Source organism: Amblyraja radiata, chromosome 25 (genome assembly GCF_010909765.2).
Source record: "Amblyraja radiata isolate CabotCenter1 chromosome 25, sAmbRad1.1.pri, whole genome shotgun sequence".
Taxonomy (NCBI): Eukaryota; Metazoa; Chordata; class Chondrichthyes; order Rajiformes; family Rajidae; genus Amblyraja; species Amblyraja radiata.
In genome coordinates this window covers 16,152,481-16,175,493 of record NC_045980.1, presented here as the reverse complement: position 1 = coordinate 16,175,493, position 23,013 = coordinate 16,152,481, and the positions used below count along the sequence as shown (strand labels likewise).

The 23,013-nt window shown below is 37.3% G+C and overlaps 1 protein-coding gene across 2 annotated transcripts in view; it reads right to left on the bottom strand.

Moving 5' to 3' along the window:
- The window catches only part of ift81 (intraflagellar transport 81), a 56,982-nt gene that overhangs the window by 17,358 nt on the left and 16,611 nt on the right, over window positions 1-23,013 (bottom strand). For both annotated transcript variants that reach the window (XM_033043268.1, XM_033043269.1), the window contains exons 12-18: window positions 13,327-13,476; window positions 11,380-11,508; window positions 6,160-6,249; window positions 5,622-5,708; window positions 3,592-3,663; window positions 3,422-3,507; window positions 366-411 (exon numbers count right to left, since the gene is read on the bottom strand). In XM_033043268.1, coding sequence (XP_032899159.1) covers window positions 366-411; window positions 3,422-3,507; window positions 3,592-3,663; window positions 5,622-5,708; window positions 6,160-6,249; window positions 11,380-11,508; window positions 13,327-13,476 — 660 coding nt within the window. The remainder of the gene's footprint in view (window positions 1-365; window positions 412-3,421; window positions 3,508-3,591; window positions 3,664-5,621; window positions 5,709-6,159; window positions 6,250-11,379; window positions 11,509-13,326; window positions 13,477-23,013) is intronic.

Sequence of the window (23,013 nt, the reverse complement as noted above, 5' to 3'; positions counted from 1 at the left end):
AAATCCAGTTGACTTTTTTAATTCCTTTATTTAAATATATAACATGCTTATAGCTCCAACTATTTAGCACTTCTGTACAATATTTACCAAAGCAACTTGTACTGCACTATTGTTGTCAATACCAAGCCTGCCCTCATGGGACATGCTGTTCATGCTGCCCCTTAAATTCACAATGGCTGATCTTGCCATTTATCAAGAGATTAGTTACCAATGACAACATCTGCTAAATTTCCCTCTGGTTTCACTGTGCCAGGTCTTCTGGACAGCGGGCAGAATCTGTTGTTATTTCCCAGAAACACCGAGTTAGTTAACACAGATTTTCTGCAGACAATACTTCCAACATGGCCTATTGCATAGGTACTCACCTTCCCTAGATTTTCTTGCTCAAGGATATTACGATTATATTGCTCCCTGAAAGATATAACACATTCATTTTTGTTTATTGTTAATTACTTGTCTGGCACAGCAAACAATTTGTTGCAACACTACAGTATGGTATCAGTAACATACCGAGGAACTGAATGTTCCTATCTGTTTTTATTCGTTGCATTACATGGCTATTTTAAAATTTAAGTTTTTACAACAATTTAAATGCTGGTTGATTGTTCTAGAACGTCAAAATGCATCTTAGCCCCTCCTATTATTTACATGTATAATGTAAAACACTTCCCTTTTTTTGAAATGGTGCAAAGGAGTGCTATTTTGTTTTGGATCACATAATATTATTGAGAGATATTCCATAGGAAATAATATTTTAAAGAAAATAATTGGAATGACTTGCATTCTAAAATGAAGTGCAAATTTGTTATTCAGGGCTAATGCAGCATCAAAGTAGAATCTTTCTGTACTACTCTGATTGCCAGGACTTGAGGGTCTGAGCTAAAGGGAGATGTTGGACAGACTAGGACTTTATTTCTTGGAGCGCAGAAGGATGAGGGGTGATCTTATAGAGGTGTATAAAATCATGAGGGAAATCGATAAGGTAGATGCACAGAGTCTTTTACCCAGAGTAGGAGATTCGAGTACCAGCGGAGATAGGTTTAAGGTTAAAGGGGAAAGATATAATAGGGACCCGAGGGGCAACTTTTTCACACAGATGGTGGTTATATGGAACATGCTGCCAGAGGAGGTAGTTGAGGGAGGTACTATCACAACATTTAACAGACATTTGGACAGGTACATGGATAGGAAAGGTTTAGACGGATATGGGTCAAATGCAAGCAGGTGGGACTGGTGTAGTAGGAATATCATGGTCGGTGTGGGTAAGTTGGGCCAAAGAGCATGTTTCCGTGCTGTATGAATCTAAAAGTACCAGAAAATATTTAAACTAAAAGCTGGCGAATTCCAGAGTTTTGAAAGAGGCAGCTATAGAGGTAGTGAATGCGCTAGTTAACAATGCAAAACCCTAGAGATGCTACGATTATTCTTGTGGCTCAGAGGGTAGCAGGTGAGGTCACACTATTTATGGATGGAGATGAAACAGGAAAGACTGACCTCATGGTCTATCGTCTGTGGTAAACAAAACCCTGAAGTTATAATGAAGGATGTAAACCTTGAGAAAGGCAAGACTTGTAAAAGTAAAATCAGTTTAACTAATGCACTGAAGCTCTTTGACGATGTGATTGCTAGAATAGATAAAGGATTATCTGCAGTCTATTTGGAATTTCAGAAGCCGTTTGATAAGGTTCCACAGAAGAGATTAATAACAAGGTTACAGGGCATGGAGTTAGGGATAATATACTGATGGATTGAGAATTGCTTATCGGACAGAAAGCAAAAAGTAGGATGAATGATTCTTCTTGGGTTGGCAAGGCTGTCATTATAGTACTTGGGTCTTATCTATTCATGATCCAAATCATCAATTTGGCTGGAGGATGGGAGTGCAGGGCAATGTCATATTTCCAAGTTTTCTGATGATACAAAAGTAAGCAGCTTTGAGATTGCAAAGGAGGATGTAATAAGGCTTCAAAGTAATGTAGAAATGCTGAACGAATGGGTAAGAACATGGCAGATGCAATACAATGTGAGAATATTTGAAGTTATCCACTTTGTTTGGTGGACTAAAACTGAAAATCAGTGTGGTTTATTAATAGTAAGAATTGAGAATGTTGATGTTCAAAGTGACCTGGGTATCCATGCATCATTGAAAACTAACAGAGATAAATCAAGTAATAAGGAAAGGAAATAGTATATTGCACTTCATTAGAGGTGGAGATAGTTTGTAACTTACGAAATTCTCACAGGACCTTAAAGAGTAGATGCAGAGTGAAAGTTTAAAGGTGGTGTACGAGGCAACTTTCATTTTGCACAGAGGATGCCTGGAACACGCTCCCGGGGAGGTGGTTGAGGCAGATACAGTTGTGCCATTTAAGAGACTTTTGGATAGATACATGCATATGCATATGCATAGACACATGCATATGAAGGAAATGAGGGGTATAGATTATGTGCAGATAGATAAGGGATGGTCGTGGCATCATGTTCGGCACAGACATTGTGGGCCTGTTCTTGTGCTGTACTGTTCTATGTCAGTTGGCATTAATGGACGAGAAACAAAGCGAGAAACAAAGCTAACATTTCACGCCTCAGACACACTTCCAGGACTGGTGATCATTAAACAGAAGAAAGCACTCCTGGATCTCTTGGGTCATAAGATACACCACACAAATGTCTAAACTGGGCGCATGAGATTGGAAATGGTAGTTTTCAAGGGCAGAAAGGTAACATAATACCAAATCAAATTTCTGTCGACATGAGTCCACACTATGATCTCATTGTCAGGGCTACTGGCATCTTGACTCCTTTTACATCATAAAAACTATTTCTTCTCTGGCCTGAATGCATGGATCTAAAAAAAATATTCACACTAAAATGGCAGGTATCAATAGTGTATTTTAAAAGAGTGTTTCACAGCTCCAATGAATAGTCTTTATTTAAAAAAGAGATTAAACACGACTCTGTTTCTCTGTCACAAATTTTATCAGACCTGCTTAGTGTTTACAGCATTTTCTGTTTCTAATTTAGATTTCCAGCATATGCAGTTTAATTTTTTTATCTATTAATTAATTAATAATACTTTACAAGTTTCTAAATACGAAGCTGTTGCAGAGCCCATAGGTAGAAAAGCAGAAAAGGTTTTCAATGAGGGAAGAGCCTAGAAAGGAGAGCTGCTAATAAAATTTAAGGTGAGAATCTCAAACAGGACAAAGTGAAAAAGCATTGAAACAGAACAGAGGTGGAACATACTCTACCGTCAATGGTGGCTTGGATGGGAAATTTAGTAGATATGCAACTATGCAGAGTCAACTTCCAAGAGTAAAAGTAAAATAATCCATTGGTCGTTATAAAATGGATATCCACAAAAGTGGCTTAAAATGAAAATATGTACATTAAACTTAAATACTTAAACCTGCAGATTTACCTTACAGCTTTTCTTCTTTCTTGTGGATCTGCAGATACGTACAGTTTCATTTCATCAGCAGCACGCTGTATCTGTCTTTCAGTAATCTGGTCAGCAGAAATTAACATGTATTACTGCAATACTGCAAGGTTACTAAAAATCAATATTAAATTACAATAATTTTTTTGTACCCTTCTCAAGCAGTTGGTATAGTGATATCTAGTTTCCTCCTGTCCACATTCTTCTCGGAGCCCTTGAACCTCCTGAAAAGGTTTTCCATTTAAAAATCACTTTTATTTGCAATAAATGTAATCACAAGCTCCATTGTAAGCACTATAAACAATCCATATTACATAATTCATCAATATTTTTGGATGCAATTCACAATTAAAGTAAAAATACAATGACCTTTTAGCCTCTAAAAGTATTTGTAATTTATGTAATTAAGTACCACCCACAAACAATAATTTATTTTATAAAGTAGAGATTTCCTTACAGAATTCATAGAAGCTGTCAATTAAAGCAGAACAAGGGGTCACAGTTTAAGGATAAAGGGGAAATCTTTTAGGACCGAGATGAGGAAAACGTTTTTCACACAGAGAGTGGTGAATCTGTGGAATTCTCTCCCGCAGAAGGTAGTTGAGGCCAGTTCATTGGCTATATTTAAGAGGGAGTTAGATGTGGCCCTTGTGGCTAAAGGGATCAGGGGGTATGGAGAGAAGGTAGGTACAGGATACTGAGTTGGATGATCAGCCATGATCATATTGAATGGCGGTGCAGGCTCGAAGGGCCGAATGGCCTACTCCTGCACCTATTTTCTATGTTTCTATGTTTCTATCCCCTAAGAGCTATTCCGTCAGCTACTTTAAACTGTAGATCAGCTTTGTAAGTGCAATCTTTACTAGAAAGTAAATCTGGGGATTATGTCTTCTGTTCAAAGTCTCCCATCAAGTGATAGACCCAATGGGAAGGAGATTTTAAATGGGTCGTGACCAGGAGCTCTAACGGGCAATGCAATACACAAGGTTGGAAGAGATGCACGTGAACCTCTGTCTCACCAGGAAGTGAGAGTGTACAGGCAATGCTGGGGTCACTAGATGGAAACAGGAGAGATAGTTTAGTTTAGTGATACAGCACGGAAACAGGCCCTTCGGCCCACCGAGTCCGCGCCGACCAGTGATCCCCTCACACGAACACTATCCTACACACGAGGGACAATTTATAATTATACCAAGCCAATTAACCTACAAACCTGCACATCTTTGGAGTGTGGGAAGAAACAGAGATCCTGGAGAAAGCCCACACAGGTCATGGGGAGAACATACAAATTCAATACAGACAAGCATCCGTAGTCAGGATCGAACCCGGGACTCTGGTGCTGAAAGGCAGCAACTCTACCGCTGCACCACCGTGTCGATGTAGGGCCAGGATTAAGGTGTTGGCTATCATTAATCTGTCAAAGCTGGGTCTTGGGTTTACAAATTTCTTGGGATACAGATACACCACCCAAATATCTAGGCAGGGCACATCGAGTTTGTGTTTGAATTTGAGTTTAGGTTATACTCTAGTCACGTGTACCGAGGTACAGTGAAAAGCTATTGTTGCGTGCTAACCAGTTAGCAGAAAGCTATTCCTTTTCCCCAGAAATGCTGAGTTACTCCAGGTTTTTGTGTCTATCTTCAGCAGAAAGACAATACATGATTACAATCGAGCCATCCACAGTGTACTGATACATGATAAAGGGAATAACGCGAATAATGTTTAGTGCAAGAATAACGCAATAATGTCTAGTCCAGTAAAGTCCAATCAAAGATAGTCCAAAGGTCTCTAAGGTAGATAACAGCTCAGACTGCTCTCTAGTTATTGGTTGGATGGTTCAGTTGCCTGATAACAGCTGGGAAGAAACTGGCCCTGAATCTGGAGGCGCGAGTTTTCACACTTCTATACCTGCATACGTGACAATAAAGAACCATTGAAAATGCCAGCAGGAGTTCTGGAGCTAATGGTCTTTTATTCCAAAGAGAGAGAGAAAAAAAAACCCATCTGGGTACTTCTGCATTTTATAATATTAATAAATATATAGATTGTGTTTTCTGAAAACCTTTGGTATTTTGAGATTTTTGCTTTAAAAAAAATCCTCCAAAATTATCTACCTGGCCAAAACAGTTTAAAAAGTGCACGAGCTACTGTATATGTGGAATAAAGCATGACCTTTATTTACCTGTTCGAGTTTAGATCGATTGCTTTCCAAGCCTGCTGCACAGCTGTCATAAAGTGCTTTCTTTTCATCATACTCTTGAGTTAGTTCCTAATGTGAAAGGGCAAACTGTCATGTAAATGAAACAGTGAGCTAGCAGCATGCGACACTCAAACAATGTGTGTCCTTGTCAATCACAAGTCAGGACCTTATATTTTCCGAAATAAATTTACACATCCAAGCTCGTGTAAACCAAACGAAGGTGGCTTCACACCCTTGTACGCACACCGAAATTGTAATACTGCATACCAATTGGTTGGAGTTGATCTGCTGTTCAATATCCATGCTGATTAGATGATGCCAATTATTCTCTAAATAAGTCATTCAAAAACGCTCCTGTAGCTGAATAATGCCAAGGCTGGATGTTGTCTGCCAACTGACACAATGGAAGCTGCTGCAACAACTTAACATTTTGATTTTTGCAGGCAACTGGCCAACAGAAGAATAAGAAGCAACATTTCAACAGTAGTCACTGTTTATTTTTTTAAAGTCCGCCACTTACCTGGCACTTCTGACGCAATGGCCGTAGTTCTTTGATGACTGGGGCCAAAGCAGATTTCTTTTCAGCAATAAGAGTATTAAGTTTCTTTATCTGGAGAAATGTGAGCACAAAAGAAAACAAGATCTCTGCATTATTTATTACTGTGTTTTTCCAATTACTCCCAAGTTTCTAAAAGGTTTAAGTTTAGGTTTATTATTGTTACGTGTACTGAGGTAATGTGAAAAGCTTTGTTGTGTATGCTATCCAATCAAATCAGATGATTGCACATAAATACAATCAAGTGAAACTCAAATACAATAGGTAGAAGGGAAAGATATAGATGGCAGATTTTAAGTTATCAGCATTGTAGCGTAAAGGGGCTGTCCCACTGTACGAGCTAATTCAAGAGTTCTCCCGCGTTTCCCGATTCAAACTCGGAGAATTACCGTAATAGCCGCTCGTAGGTACTCGGGGCTCTCGTGGACATTTTTCAACGTTGAAAAATCTTCACGAGTCTTCACGAGCTTACTGCGTTTCCCGAGTATCTACTGTTAGCATTACGAGCCGCTAAGAGACGTCCCAAGCTCCGACGTACCCGCTACGTACATTCTACGTGCTTACCACGAGTTTGATTTTTTTTTAAACTCCGGAGAGCTCTTGAATTACCTCGTACAGTGGGACAGGCCCTTAACAGTTACAGAGACAAAGTGCAATGTTCACAATGAGGTAGGTTTGAGCTTAGTGAAGGACTGTTTATAAGCCTGATAAGAGGGGAAGAAAATGTTCCTGATTCTGCTACAAACCAGCAAAATTGTCTTTCAAAATAAACATTTACAATGTGGAATTTTACCAATAATGTGCATTTTGCACACAACCTTTTTTCTGTTCTCTTATGAATTGTATGTTCCAGAAATATATTTTATATGGAATCTAGAAAATGGGGATAAAAGAACAGCAATAGTGCCTGCAGTTGCAAATATGGACCAAGTACAAGTGAATACATACCCATTTGATTGGCCTTCTTAAGGAAGGAATATATAGTTAAGATGATAGAGGGGAGAAAGATTTATTTAGATCCTCTTGCACCCATATCATCACCTGGAAATCCAAATCAATTAACGATTAGTGATGTTTAGGTCTGGTTAAGATGTTTAGATCCTCACTACAACATGTCTGGAGAATTGTTTACGGGTCTCTTTAACTAAAGAAAGATATATTTATGAAAAAAGGAATGTAGTGAAGGCCAAATCAATTCCTGGAATGACAAGTTCCGAGGAGATTTGTGTGTTAATATTCTTTGGAGTTTAGAAGAATGAGAGGTCATCTCAGTGAAACATACAAAATTCGTATGGGCTTGATGAGGTGGGGACAGAGTTAATGCTTTCCCTGACCGAAGTGACCAGAACGTGGGGCCACAAATTCAGAGCAACCTTTTTTTCACCCAGCAGGGAATTAAATCTTCAAGATTCGCTGCCAAATAGGGCTGTGGAGGCTCAATCACTTAGAATATTCAACACAGAGATTTTTAACTATTAAGGAAATTGAGGGTACAGGGTTAATGCAGGAAATTGATGCTGAAGTAAAAGATCTTACTGAATAACTGAGCAGGCATGAGGGGCCAAATGGCTTAATCCAGCTTCTGCTTCATATAATGTTCATGACGAATTTAAAAAAGGTGTTTTTACTCATGGCCGAAAACAATAATCATCAATACATTACAAAAAGTTGCCAAATGGCAAAAAACAGTGTTCACGAACCACATACAGATTACCATATATGGTCATCAATCACAGGCTGGCACATTATTGCAAATATGGAGTTTAATCTGCTGTCACTGTCTGAAAGCAAGCTGTTCAACTATCTTTTCTGATTACACATGGCCCCAGTCAATTTGACAGATAAAAATAATATTTTTTAAAAGGGCTCATCTTAACTGAAACGGAAGCATTGTGCAGAATCATATTATTAAATTTAGTTTGATATTCTGAAAAGTTTAGTGCAACAATTTAAAGACATATACACTTGCAACAGTTATACATTTATACATTGCCTGTGATTTAAATGGACATGCAAAAATCAATTCTTGTGCTAGAATAATTATTTTATGCATTCTACATGACCTCCACATTGATGCGAAATATTTTGATAGAACCAAAATTAGAATTTTCAACGTGATTTTATTTTCCTCTCAACTGTGTAACAATAGTATTGCATGATAAATAAGTGCGTGTTTCTTTAAAATTAGAATTCAATAACATTGGCTGACTATTCCTTTTCTTACAGATAGGAACATAAATGTATCACTGTATAATGTGTTAACTGGTAGTCATTTTCACATTCTTCATTCACTGTAATCACCTTGTGTTTAAATTTCTGTGATCTTTGTTCTTTTTTTTCCTCCCCAATTAATAACATTTACTGTGAATGGTGTAATGTACATTAAAAGATGGATAAATGAACAACAATAATCACGAGGACAAGAGAGCATGTGGCTGTGGAGATTTCATCTCAGTAATGAATGGCACCTTATAGAAAGCGTGAGAAAAAAAATATTGCGATGAAAAATAAGCTTTTGCAATATTTTCTAATTATGGTACATGTGATAGAAAAGCATATGGCACGCTTGTTCCTAAATTCTAGACTGATTAATAAAGACTATTTATTAATTGATTACTAATAAATAATTTCAAGCATCCATTGCAACACTTTGATGTAAGATTGATTACTTTAAAACTTGCCTAATTCTTCCACAGGTTCTTATCGCAGTTCTACTTTCAAATAAATATATTTCAGACTGAGGACAGCCAAGTAGTTTTTGCTCGGAGCATAAATATTAATCCAATACCTTCTTTAGTAGGCTACATTATTTATAGACAAATCATGAATGGCACTTCTGTCCAATCTTCTCTCAATGAATTCCACCCAACATTCATTTCATTGGATTGTATCATAGTTGTATAGTAGGTTATTATGGATATATGTTTGTATTGTAGTATGGTGGTGGGTTCTGGCTTGTTTTATTGTAGTGTAATTATTATTTTTTAATAATTGAATAAATGTTTTGATTAAAAAAAACAAAAACATTCATTTCATTACATCAATGGGTATTTTGATACCCATTGATGTAATGTTGTAAGTATTTATTTGTGAAAATGTATTTGAAATCTTAAAATCAAGGACAATTTTAACTGTGATTTAAAAGTAAGCTTTGCCTCTAAAGCCTCAGTCAAATCAAGAAATGTCTATCATCAAGGTGTGGATGCATCTGCTAGCATGGTTTTAGCTACAAATAATTGCATTTGTATAACACTACTACCCACACAAATTATTTTTTAACAATGGCTGCTTTAAAGCGACACAGAGAGGATTGCATTGTGATGTTATTCTCCATTCTATGGAATGTAGCATTTTTAAGTTAGACGCTTGAACTGATCATCCAAAGGCATCAGTTCAAGGGTAATTATAGAATAAATAACGACCTTGCAGATGCCAAAAAATATATTTACAATAAAGATTAACAGCAGCTTTAGAGGTGGCACAGAGGCACAATATTTAGTGCTGCTGCCTCACAGCTCCAGCACCCGAGTCAATCCTGATCACTGTGATGAATGGGTAGAGCTTGCATTGAGAGTGTGGGTTTCTGACAGATGCTCAATATCCTCCCAATCCTAAAGGTGTGCTAATTGTTAGGTTAACGTGCTGCTGTAAATAACTCTTATTGTAAGTAGGTGGCTGGATAATCAGGGTGGAGTTGATGGGCATGTGTGAGAGAACTGGTTAGAGGGCAATGAGGGTGGAATGGGATTGTTCTGAGAGACAGCACAGACTCGATGATGCGAATGGCCATATTCCATATCATGAGAAATTTGGATCACAGAACATAGAACAGTACAGCAGTGAAACAGGCCTTTCGATCCACAATGTCTGTGCCAAACATGATTCCAAGTGCTATCCATAGAAGCTGCCTGATCTGCTGTTAATCCAGCATTTGTGTCTTTTTATGATGCAAAGTTAAACTAATCTTCTTTGCCTGCACATGATTCATAACCCTCATTCCCCTGAAATGTAATAAATGATGAATATTTAATACTAGTGCAAATCCTTTGAACATTAATATCTCTTAATTAACAATGCTCTTGATGACATGCAGAAACATGGTCAGAATATTTCAAGATCAGTTCAGAGGATAGCGACTTTGAAATAAAGTTGCAACTGAAATTGTAGGGATGAGATTACAACATATCAGAGGGCTAATGTTATGACGGACACAATAAATAAATTAAAACAAACCACTTTTCATTGTGTATCTCTAAATCTGAGATGGAGAGAGTGGTGAATAAGAAAATGCTACATAAATGCAAGACAGATCCAGTTCAGAATAAAGTCTAAAACAATACGATAGTCTGGTCTGCAATAAAGCAAGAGCACTCGGCCCTGACATTGAAGAAGCTTGTGCATGAAGCTTAATGGACTTGGTGGTGTAAATGTCCATCTCTGGCACAAACGGGTGCCAGGAGGCTCGTATTGAAGACCTGTTACATGCAGCACAGTTATGCTGTCATGAAGCTGATTGAGCAGCTAATCAAATCCAACTTGTATAATTCTTGCATAATTTACAGAATAAACATTAATTCATACGGTGAATACGTAGAGGCTTAAATACCTTCAACCAAATATAAAATGTTGAAATTATTGTTCTAAGGGGATTTATGCTGTAGTGACCAAACAAAAATGGATGAAATTATATGTACATAAGATATACAGCAATATAAACTAACAATGATACTGTTAGTCAATCAAAACAAGCATTAAAATGCTGAGGTTCAGATCAAAGCAATGATTTTGCTCTGACACCCACAATGAGAACATCGCAGGAAATAGCAAGGCAACTTCTGTATTTAATCACGTGAGAAGACTCCAGAACCTTACGTTAGCATTAATTTCATCCATTGAGCAGAAGGAAATCATTGCTATGTAGATTTTAAAGGGTTAAGAGCAGGCTTGAAACATATGTGGCTATTTTCTCCAGTAACTTTTCTTTATAGAAGGTTATTAATAAAGACTATTTAGATTTGATGAGCAACTATTTTGATGAACAACACATTTTGTACTATAGATATAATGTAATGAATCATATTTCACTGTAATTCAAATCATCATTATTGTTCCCCAGACTGTAAATCCTTAATATATACGTAATCGCAAAATTAATTTCAAATAGGCTTTTAAAAAGATGATCACCATTTCAGACATCTCATCAAGTGTGCGTCCCTTCACTTCATCTAACTCGCTCTTCAAAGCAGATACCCTCTCCAGCTCCTCCTGGGTGTCACTGAAGCCAGTAATACCATGTTTTGCTTCAATTGCTTGCTGCAAAAACAAACAGTTTGACAAAGACTAAGTATGTAAGGAACACAGCTGACAAATTTATATCATAAACGATAAAAGTGCAGGTAAAAATGTAGAAGCAAGCAATTACGGATGCTGGTTTACACAAAAGGACAAAGTGCTGGTGTAACTCAACGGATTAAGCAGCATTTCACGAGATTATGGATAGGTAATGTTTTGGGTTGGGGCTCTTCATAAGAAAGTCATGACCCGAAACATCACCTATCCATGTTCTCCTGTGAGGCCGATTAACCTGCTGAGTTACTCAGCACTTTGTGTCCTATAGTGTAAATCACATATGTTATAACCAAGGATCTTGGCCATTTATTTAAAGGATGCAAAAATTGCAAGCAGTTTGACATAGATGGCATATGCAATATAAAACCATTCATATTCTACCATTCCAGTGGAAATATTATAACCTTTAGGCTTTTTATATAAACTGTGAAAGCACTACTGGAAATACGTAACATCTGTGAAACAGCCTATATGTACCATTTAACAAATTAGATAACAGGATGTATTATTGGAACAGGTAATAAAAGTAAGTAGGTACACAAAAATGCTAGAGAAACTCAGCGGGAGCAGCAGCATCTATGGAGCGAAGGAGATAGGCAACGTTTCGGGCCGAAACCCTTCTTCAGACTGCAGATGCTGGAAAATCGAAGGTACACAAAAATGCTGGAGAAACTCAGCGGATGCAGCAGCATCTATGGAGCGAAGGAGATAGGCAACGTTTCGGGCTGAAACCCTTCTTCAGCGCATCTACAATTTTCAGTTTCAAGTTTTTTGTGAGCCACATTTTACAGGTTAAAGGCTGTTGTGAGGATCAAGTGAGCCTGATTGTTTAATGGAGCTAACATGGGGGTAATTACTAAGCAGATTCAATTCAGCATACCTTGGGTTTTAAAAATATTTCAAATAAAATTCTTCAAAAGAACCCAAGATTACTGTAACAAGGACAAATACGCTAAGTTTGTACTAACCCAATGCTCCTGAAGAGAATACAGCAGCATTAAAAATTAGGTGTAAGAGTTTCTTGCAATATATGAGATATTAACAGTTATTATCGCTTGTATTGGGTATATGTGAATGCATATTCTTTACTCAGAGAGTGGTAGCTGTGTGGAATGAGCTTCCAGTGAAGGTGGTGGAGGCAGGTTCGTTTTTATCATTTAAAAATAAATTGGATAGTTATATGGATGGGAAAGGAATGGAGGGTTATGGTCTGAGCGCAGGTATATGGGACTAGGGGAGATTATGTGTTCGGCACGGACTAGAAGGGTCGAGATGGCCTGTTTCCGTGCTGTAATTGTTATATGGTTATATGGTTATATGGTTATCTCTGATGAAATAATGGGCACATAAAATTATGCTGTTGGCTTTTTAATGTTACTTTTTGAATTTTTCTTTGCCTGTTTGAAATGCGAGTCGTCAGGTTTTTTTTTTAAATCGGTAAACAGAAATAAATAGAACATCAATTCCTTTCGACTATCTTAAATTTTAAAGAGGGCAGAGAATTATGCCAACCAAAATTTATGAATAGGCTTCAAGAAAATATGGTTAAAATATTATACTTAACAATCTGAAACATACTGCATGCTCAAAATATAAAACCTGTAAAATGGGAGCGGATGCTTTTCTAGGTAATCAGTATGCTTTAACTAGAGGCATTGGAACCTGCAGGGTTGACTGAAATGTTTCATGGAAAGTTGTATTGTTTCAGATTCATTATCAGCCATGTCTCAGAATGGTCTGATGTTGAGCAGTGAATGTCCTAAAGCAAGCTTTTCATATTACCAGTTGTTGCTGTATGGCTTCATGCCGCTGTTTAAGAATTTCTTCGGTCCTCTGCAAGACACCATACTCTGCTCTTAATTCTGTCAGTTCTTGACGCTTCTTCTTGTATACTGTACTCTTGCTACGAAGCTTGCTCACGTAGCGCTTGAACTAAAATAATTAATATTAAAAAGTTAACAAGCAATGCTGAAAATAAATTGGGAGGTCTGCTCCCTCCCAGGCCCACAAAATACAGAATTTAAAGGGTGACATTTGTCTCAGAATTGATTATAATCGATGTCTACAGAACAAAGGACAGATTGGCACTGCTAAATATGGCAGTCTCATTTTCTTAGATAACATGGAATAGTCTATAAAAAGTCCTGGGCTGGAAGCCAAAAATAGTGCTGAAACTATCTTGCAGAGCTTCCCCTCCCCCCCCCCCCCCCACCCATTCTCCACCGTATATTCCATTAATTTGGGAACAAAAATGTTTAAACATCTTAAATTAATAATTCATCCAAGAGTTGATCCTTCCTCACCCCCACCAAAAAAGAAGTTTTAAACAAGTTCATTAACCAATAATAATGTAGACAAAATAAATAAAATATGCCACAGAATGGTTGAATGATCTATAATTCATACAGTATATGTTTAAGCAGGTTTAGTACAAAGCTAATTTCTATACACAATCATTATCAGTAGTCCAGAATATCTTCAATATTATTTGTTGAGATTTTGTCACTAAAATATTAATTTAGTAACCTTCCATTTCCAGTATATTAGTCAGTCAGAATGTCATTAATACAAAGAATCCATCTTGCAAACACAATTTATTTAGGAATGTATATTTATTACTTTTATAAGGTGAAATGGACTCAAATTTATAAAATTTGCTAATATTCTGTAACAAAGCATTTGACATTTTCCCAACCACAAATTGTTCAATTTAGACTTGAGGTTAATGATGCAATTTAATCCTAAATAGAATGGAAAATTTCTAACATGCCGTATAAAGTTGTGTAAAGTTTAGATTATGCAAAGCAAATAATCTTTGAAGCATGACATGGTGCCTGTATAAGGAAGTTTTCGTGTTTCGCAAGGACATTGTGGGTCGAAGAGCCTGTTCCTGTTCTGTACTCAATTTGTTTACGTTTCACCCAATGATCTTTTGTTCTTAGAGAAAGATAGATTTTACAAACAGCTCAAATCTGCCTTGAACTTAAACTTATACTCTCTCGTGCAAAAAAAATAATAATTGGACAACTTCACTGGATAACAATTACAGTTCAATTGTGGGGTAATGCGTTAAGATATCAAAAGGGATGTTCAACACAACAATTTATTTCACAACATATTTATCACCAATAATCTGTGTCACTTTCACATTAAAACTAATAGATTTATTTACTGGTGAACTTATCAAGTAGCTGTGGCAAAACACAGTAAGATATTGATATTACAGATGAATGGAAAATAAAGATGACATCACAAATTAAACTATTCCTCTCTGTACATTTTTTCATAACATTCTTGATGAAATGCACCCACACAGAAAAACAATGATCCATAATTTCTATAAGATTTGTTGAACTGTAATGGCACATTTCAGGCATTGGGATGGTTTCCAATGTGAAAATTTCTAGAAATTATAAACGATTAAGCCATTGTTCACACTGAGCAATTATCTCTTGCAACTTTCATGATATTGTCAGCATCCTGTCCAAAGTCATCCAAAATCAATCATAACTATGCTCTGTCATATATCTCACTGTCTCACCCTTGTAAGGGCAATGATGGATGCAAACTTCCTGAATCTATGCTAGTTGTCTCAGCAGCCTCTTAGATTAAAAAAAATAAATGGCATGTGACTTGATTTAAATTCATTGTTGTTAAATTGAAGTAAAATAGTCGCTGCACTCTCTCAATATTGTACTTCTATTAATGTCAACATGGGGATGGGGAGGGTGCGCAACTCTGTAACAGTGCGCAACTCGAGTAATTTAAAGTTTTAGCTAAAGTCTGCTTAGCCCATAAACAAATTAGCAATTCTTCAACAGGAGTAGAACAGAGTAAGGCAAGGCATCATGCCTGTTTTGTTGCCATCTTTCAGCATGCTTAAATTTACTTTGTCCTTATCCTTGGATTAGAACATAGCATGAAGGAGCAGTTCCTTTGATCTACAATGTCTGTACCGACATGATGTCAAGTTAAACTAACTGCGTGCACGCGATCTATATCATTCCATCCATCTGATAGGCTTCCAATTTGTTGGTCAAAATGCTACACTGAATATCTCAATGCTTTATTATTTTCAATCTCAATATCTTGTCTGACCCAGAGCAGAGCTTCAGACTCATATCCCTTCCATCAAAAGGACAGTTTTCCCACATCTCCATTACAATTTATCTGCTATTGAAATCCTGATATTTTCCACATATCTGGACTCCCACAACCTGCTCTGCAACTCATCTTCCATCCACCATAAACTTAAACTCGTCAAAAATGTTGTTGCTACCATGCGTTCAATGCCAAGAACGACACGTCTAGTTGTAATAGCCCTGATTTTTAAATTCCCATTGAGTCTAAATCCCTTCATGTTCTTTCCTTCCCTCAATGTAACCTTCAAATATCTGAATTTTCAGCATCCATTCCGAGTTAGTGCATTCTCCTTCTTGTCACCCAATTTCAGCAACATTCTAAACCCTTCCTTAAGCCCCTCCGTCTACTTTTATCTAATGTTAAATGTGCAAGTAAATCACAAATCATGCAGAGCTAATGTGAAATATTGCTTAATATCATTTATCTAGAATGTGTCATGAGAGTCAAAATGGTTTCACCCAATAATATGAGATGACAGATCCCCAAACAAAAATACATGTCTTCTTTTGAGAGAATTTATCAAGAACATTTTCATGATGGTACAAAACATTTTCTTTGTCAGTTTCTCACTATTGAAAAAAATTATTGTTGGATATAGCTTGAGGAACAAATTCCCTTCTGAGGCTACTCCAACGTGGCCATTTTTTCATGCACAAGTTGCTAAGTCTGGCAGGCTAGCAAACCGTAATAATTTCTCAAAGCTGACCACTAACACCATGGACCTGCATTGTCATCTACTGTAGTGCCTGGAACCTGTCATCTTGTTTGAAATCAGACTTTATTCATTGAAGACCCAACACAGAATCCATCTAAATTACCAGGTTCAATTTGTCCTTTAGACTCATCCTTTGTTGAAGAATCAAAAATTAAGAAACTACAGATGTTGAAATAAAAACAGAGACGGCGAGGGAAAGGATGAGGACTGCAGGGTAGAGAAAAGAAAATGAAATCAAGTGTCTTTCCACAATCCTAATTAATCTTGCTTAAATGGGATCCAGATTTCTAAATTCATGCTGACAAAAACTGGCAATTGCCAATTGCACAGTAAATTCACTCCTAATTACTGCATAATTTCAGTATTAAAAAAAAAAATCCAGCCAATGCAACAAAGAGAAATTCAAATTCTACAGCATATGTTTCAAAGCTGTTCCAGGCAATAAATTTAACCTTACAAAGCCTTATGCGAATGCTTTGATTATACGTCAATTTAAATTCATATAATATAGTTAGATTGTCATTTACATGATCTGAATCACACTGCAAAATTCTTTGATAAGTATAAAAGAGAAAAAAAAATAAAAAATTGTCATCAATTGTAAATCTGGTACCAGCAGCGTGTTTTTTTGGAGAACTAATCAAAAAGCTCCTGAGAAAATAATGATTTGTAGATTTATTAACAAAGATGAGCAACAGAATGATTGAAGCTCGCATGTTAATTACACTTTGATCTTCAAAAGATCCATGGAGCTTATTCAAATACTGTGAAAAGAATGCAACATGTGTGAAATGTATTTGTCATGGGTCACAGCCACCTGTTTTTTGGCAAGCCACAAATGATAATCATAGTTTGGTAACTGGAGCTGTCGCTGGACATACTTAGTAGGTTACAAGCACCCTCCCACCCAACCTCCCTCCTCTGTAGGTTTCAGACTACGCCATAGGTATGCAGCTTCACCTCACGTCAAATCAAAAGAAAAGAATGTTGAAAAGAAAAGATAAGATTATACTACAACATTCATTCGCTGTTAGAAATATAACGAGCAGCAGAATTACTTTTAATTACTGAAAATTGAACACCACCACCAATGTTCACAATAATCACGAACATTAGGTCTAACCGCTGTAATGGAGACTTTAAACAAAAGACCATAAGGGCTATAAATACACACCCATGCAATTCTCCATGGTGAACAACAGTATTAACTTGCGATGTTTTTAGATCAATATGAAACTGGTTTAAGAATATTGTCAGAGCCATATAAAACTGCTCACACATGCACATGCCACTCAGGAATAAAGGCTTCTTATAGTATCGACAGGAGCCAATGAACTGTCAGAAGATGGAAGAAGTATTTGCCACAATAGCATGGATTAAAAATCGCAAGGAAGCTTAACTTTCCTCCATTTTCCCCATTTCACTTCAGAAGCCAGAATTCCATTTTGGCAAATTTCATAAGTTATAAGAGCAGAATTAAGCTATTCAGCCCATCCAGTCGACTCCGCCATTCAATCGTCACTGATCTATCTTTCCCCCTCAACCCCATTCTCCTGCCTTCTTCTCCTCATAACCTTTGACACCATTACTAATCAATCTTTCCCCCTCAACCCCATTCTCCTGCCTTCTTCTCCTCATAACCTTTGACACCATTAGTAATCAATCTCCACTTTAAAAATACACAATGACAGCTTCCACAGCTGTCTGTGGCAATGAATTCCTAAATTCCTCATCACCTTTCTCAAGGTACATCATTTTATTCTGAGGCTGTGCCTCCTGGTCCTAGACACTCCCACCAGTGGAAACATCCTCTCCACAGACACTCTATCCAAGACTTTCACTATTCGGTAAGTTTCAATGAGGAACCCCCTCATCCTTCTGAACTCCAGTGAGTACAGGCCCAGAGCTCCGCAGACCATGGCTTCAGGAAGTGCCAGCGATCGGAGCACTCCTCTCTGGCGACCCCCGGCAAGGGTTCGCCCGCTACACGATGGAAAGTGTCCCGCTGCTGTAGCTCTGGTCCCGAGTCCGGGAAAGGCCGCTCCAATCCATGGTGTTAGGCCTCTCCTTCAAAGAGGCGACCGAAAGCGGTTACCCCCCCCCCCCCTCCCCCCTCACAACGAGAGACACTAAAACAGACATTTGGAGACACTAAAAAAAAAGTCAAAATAACGAACGCGCTGCTGGCAGGGCAGCCGACTCCCAGCGCCCCCACCGACTATATACCCTTTAATAAAATCTGACAATGCACAATCATTCTCATAAAACTCATTGGGTCCCTCTCCAACGCCAAGATGCTTTGCTGCCCATACCCCTCAACCTTCCAAGGTAATGACAATCCTGCTTAATCAATCCCACCTTTGTTTGCTTAACAGTTATGGACCGACACCTAGACCATCCCAAAACACGTAATGCCTTGGTTAAAACTTGGAACAATGCACAATAGTGGAACATAGCGATGTTACTGTTGATGCATGATGTTTTATGATATATTAAAATAACAGGTAATACTTTTTAACCAAATTATTAATCGAGCTTGAGAGTTCGACAGCAGCTTTGTTGCATTCCGCACCTTAAGACAAATACTGAAAAAGTCAGCTAAAGTGCCCTCCATAATGTTTGGGACAAAGACCCATAATTTACTTATTTGCCTCTGTACTCCACAATTTGAGATTTTTAAAAGGATAAAAATCACATGTGATTAAAATACACATTGTCAGATTTTATTAAAGGGTATTTTTATACATTTTAGTTTCACCATGTTGAACTATCAGCTGTGTTTATACAAGGCACCATAATGTTTGGGACACATGGCTTCATAGGTGTTTGTAATTGTTCAGGTGTGTTTAATTGCCTCCTTAATGCTGGTATAAGAGAGCTCTCAGCACCAAGTCTTTCCTCCAGTCTTTCCATCACCTTTGGAAACTTTTATCAACATGAGGACCAAAGTGGTGCCAATGAAAGTCAAAGAAGCCATTATGAGACTGAGAAACAAGAATAAAACTGTTAAGATATCAGCCAAACATTAGACTTACCAAAATCAACTGTTTGGAACATCATTAAGAAGAAAGAGAGCACTGGTAAGCTTACTAATCACAAAGGGACTGGCAAGCCAAGGAAAACCTCAACTGCTGATGACAGAAGAATTCTTTCTATAATAAAGAAAAAAAAACAAACACCTGTCCGACAGATCAGAAACACTTTTCAGAAGTCAGGTGTGGATTTGTCAATGACCAATGTCCGCAGAAGACTTCACGGACAGAAATACAGAGGCTACACTGCAAGATGCAAACCACTGGTGAGCCGCAAAAACAGGATGGCCGGGTTACAGTTTGCCAACAAGTACTTAAAAAAGTAACCACAGACTTGTGGACAGATGAGATGAAGATTAACCTATATCAGAGTGATGGCAAGAGCAAAGTATGGAGGAGAGAAGGAACTGCCCAAGATCCAAAGCATACCACCTCATCTGTGAAACAGTGGTGGGGGTTTTATGGCCTGGGCATGTTTGGCTGCTGAAGGTACTGGCTCACTTATCTTCATTGATGATACAAGTGCTGATGATAGTAACATAATGAATTCTGAAGTGTATATACACATCCTTTCTGTTCAAGTTCAAACAAATGTCTCAAAATTCATTGGCCAGCGGTTCATTCTACAGCAAGACAATGATCCCAAACATACTGTTAAAGCAACAAAGGAGTTTTTCAAAGCCAAAAAATGGTCAATTCTTGAGTGGCCAAGTCTGATCTGAACCCAATTGAACATGCCTTTTATATGCTGAAGAGAAAACTGAAGGAGATTAGCCCCCAAAACAAGCATAAGCTAATGCAATACAGGCCTGGCAGAGCATCACCAGAGAAGCCACCCAGCAACTGGTGATGTCCACAAATCGTAGATTTCAAGCAGTCATTGCATGCAAAGAATATGCAAAAAAATACTAAACATGACTACTTTCATTTACATGACATTGCTGTGTCCCAAACATTATGGTGCCCTGAAATGGTGGGACGGGGACTATGTATAAACACTACTGCAATATCTACATGGTGAAGCCAAAATATATAAAAATGGCCTTTATTAAAATCTGACAATGTGCACTTTAACCACATGTGACTTTTTCTATTACAAATCTCAAAGGCAAGTAGAGTACAGAGGCAAATAAATATACGATGTGTCTTTGTCCCAAACATTATGGAGGGCACTGTATTTAGCAAAAGTACTGTACAAAAGTGGCTTTGAACTAAAACTCTAATCCTTTTATGCAGCAAAAGATTAATTGGTATAAATTTTCTGCAAACACAACCATGGTGTTTACATTAACACTTCCAATGAAATAGGTCCCGATATAATTGAGAAAATTACATTTATTACATTTTATGAGGCAAGGGCAATAATAAGCAAATAATATGCAAACAAGCAATTCAGGTGAATGCAACTCATCAAATTGGAGTCATATATGGTGGCTGCAAAGTGGCAAATTGAGATTTCTGAGTGGTATAAGTACACAGTCACAAATTGCGAAGGCAGATTCTGTTTTCATCTTCATATTTTAATTCTCATTACTGTTATTGGTATTTTCAATATTGATTTCTGCACATTTAACTCCAAATCCATGTCAGTAATACCAGCATGAATTTCCTACCTACGATGATATTTTAAAATAAGCATTCATAAATAACTTTGCTGCAAAAAACAAGTTTTGGAAACACTGCTTTTGCAACCAATTTGCATACATCCTGGGATTCCAATATCTTTAGTAAACTAATAGTATAGGATCATGTACTTATTATTACTTCAGGGCAACTTTGAACAAGGTTAACAATTGCAATATTAGTTTAGTTAGGCGCGGGAAAATCACTTGCTGTTCTGAACAGTTTTTCTGGAAATAAAATGTCCAGTCAATTTTAAAGAAATAGTTCTCAGTTAATAATTATTTGACTTCACTTAACTGACAATTGCATTTTGTTTAAACATTACCTGCTATATACTGTGACAATGCAACTTACAAATGGTTTCAGGCACAATTACCCCATCCGTCAATGATTTTGGTCTCCTTTTCTTTCCTACTGATTCCACATTGCAAACACTAAACAATTCCAAATTTCCTAACCACTCCACAACTGGATAACAAAAACAAAAAAACTAAATAAAGTTATGGACTACTGCTTTAGCTGCTCTTTAGTTTATTATTATTGTCATGTGTACCGAGGTACAGTGGAAAAATTTATTGCGTGCTCTCCAGTCAGACTATACATGATTACAATGAAGTCATCCACGGTGTACAGATAAAGGGTACAACATTTAGTGCAAGATAAAGTCCAATTAAAGCTTTACTATGCGTGGCCTTTTTTCCGACCTCACCTACATAATTTATTTACAAGGCTATGAGTAAATTATCTTAATAAAGTTAGACCCTAGATGAGATGAGAGATTTTTATTGTCGCATGTGACAAGTCATAGTGAGATGCTTTGTTTTACATACCTAGGCATACAAACAACAACTATTAACTGAGTTCTACTTTTAAAAAAATCAATATTGTCACTTCTCACAGGAGGCAAAAGCAGCTCATAATTTCAAGTGTAACAAATAAGCAGAATTACATTTACTCAATCTGCAAGTGGACTTTTGAGATTCATCTATACCAGCAGTGCTCACGGGTTGTTCAGCTCGCTGAGATAAATTATATATTCAGTGCAGCAACTGATCATTAAAGCCTTCTGATTCTTCTACATAATTATCCTTGAAGATTATTAGTAAAATTATAGTCAAGTCAAATGGTATTTGCAAATTTTACATCAACATTATGGATACTTGATATTTTTTCTTTTTCGGTCACAGCAATACGCGAGAGGCCAAGTTTGAACAATAAAGACATCAGTTATCCATAATCAGTATAATATGTTGAGTTCTTATCCACATGCAATGGGAAGAACATCATAAAACCATAAATCATAAAAAGCCACGGAGGAGATTTATGAAAGTGATGCCCGATTTGGACAATTTTGGCTATGAAGATGAAATAGCTCTTCTGGAATTGTTTGTTTGGTAAGAGACTGAAAAGAAACATAACTGAGGTTTACAGGATAATTAGAGGCCTGGATAGAGTAATATTAAGAGCCCAATTTCCTTATCAGAGAGGTCAATGACTATGGGAAACAGATTTAAAGCACTTGCCGAAGTGCTAAAGGAAACTTGGCCTTTTTTCATCTGGAGGTTAGTAAGACTCCAGAACTCACTGCCTGAAATGATAACAGAGGCAGAAACTCTGATAACATTCGGGAAATTAAGACGGATGAGTACTTTATGTGTCCCAGCCTAAGGATTGGAAATGAGATAAGGATGAACAACATTTGTTCAACTTGCTCAACTCAAAGGCTGAATGATTTTGCCGGGATCATAAAAGTCCATGGTCTATCCAGCAAAGTCGCTCATTTCTAGCTTCATTCTAATTAACCCATTTGGTCTCATCTCTTTTATCAAATTCTCTTTGTCCTAACCCTCTCTCCTCCACCTACACTGCAACTTCAAAATAACTTTTTCCCACAATAGCAATGTGTTTTGGACCTTAAACGATAACTCCTCTTCTTTCCACAGATGCTGCCTAACC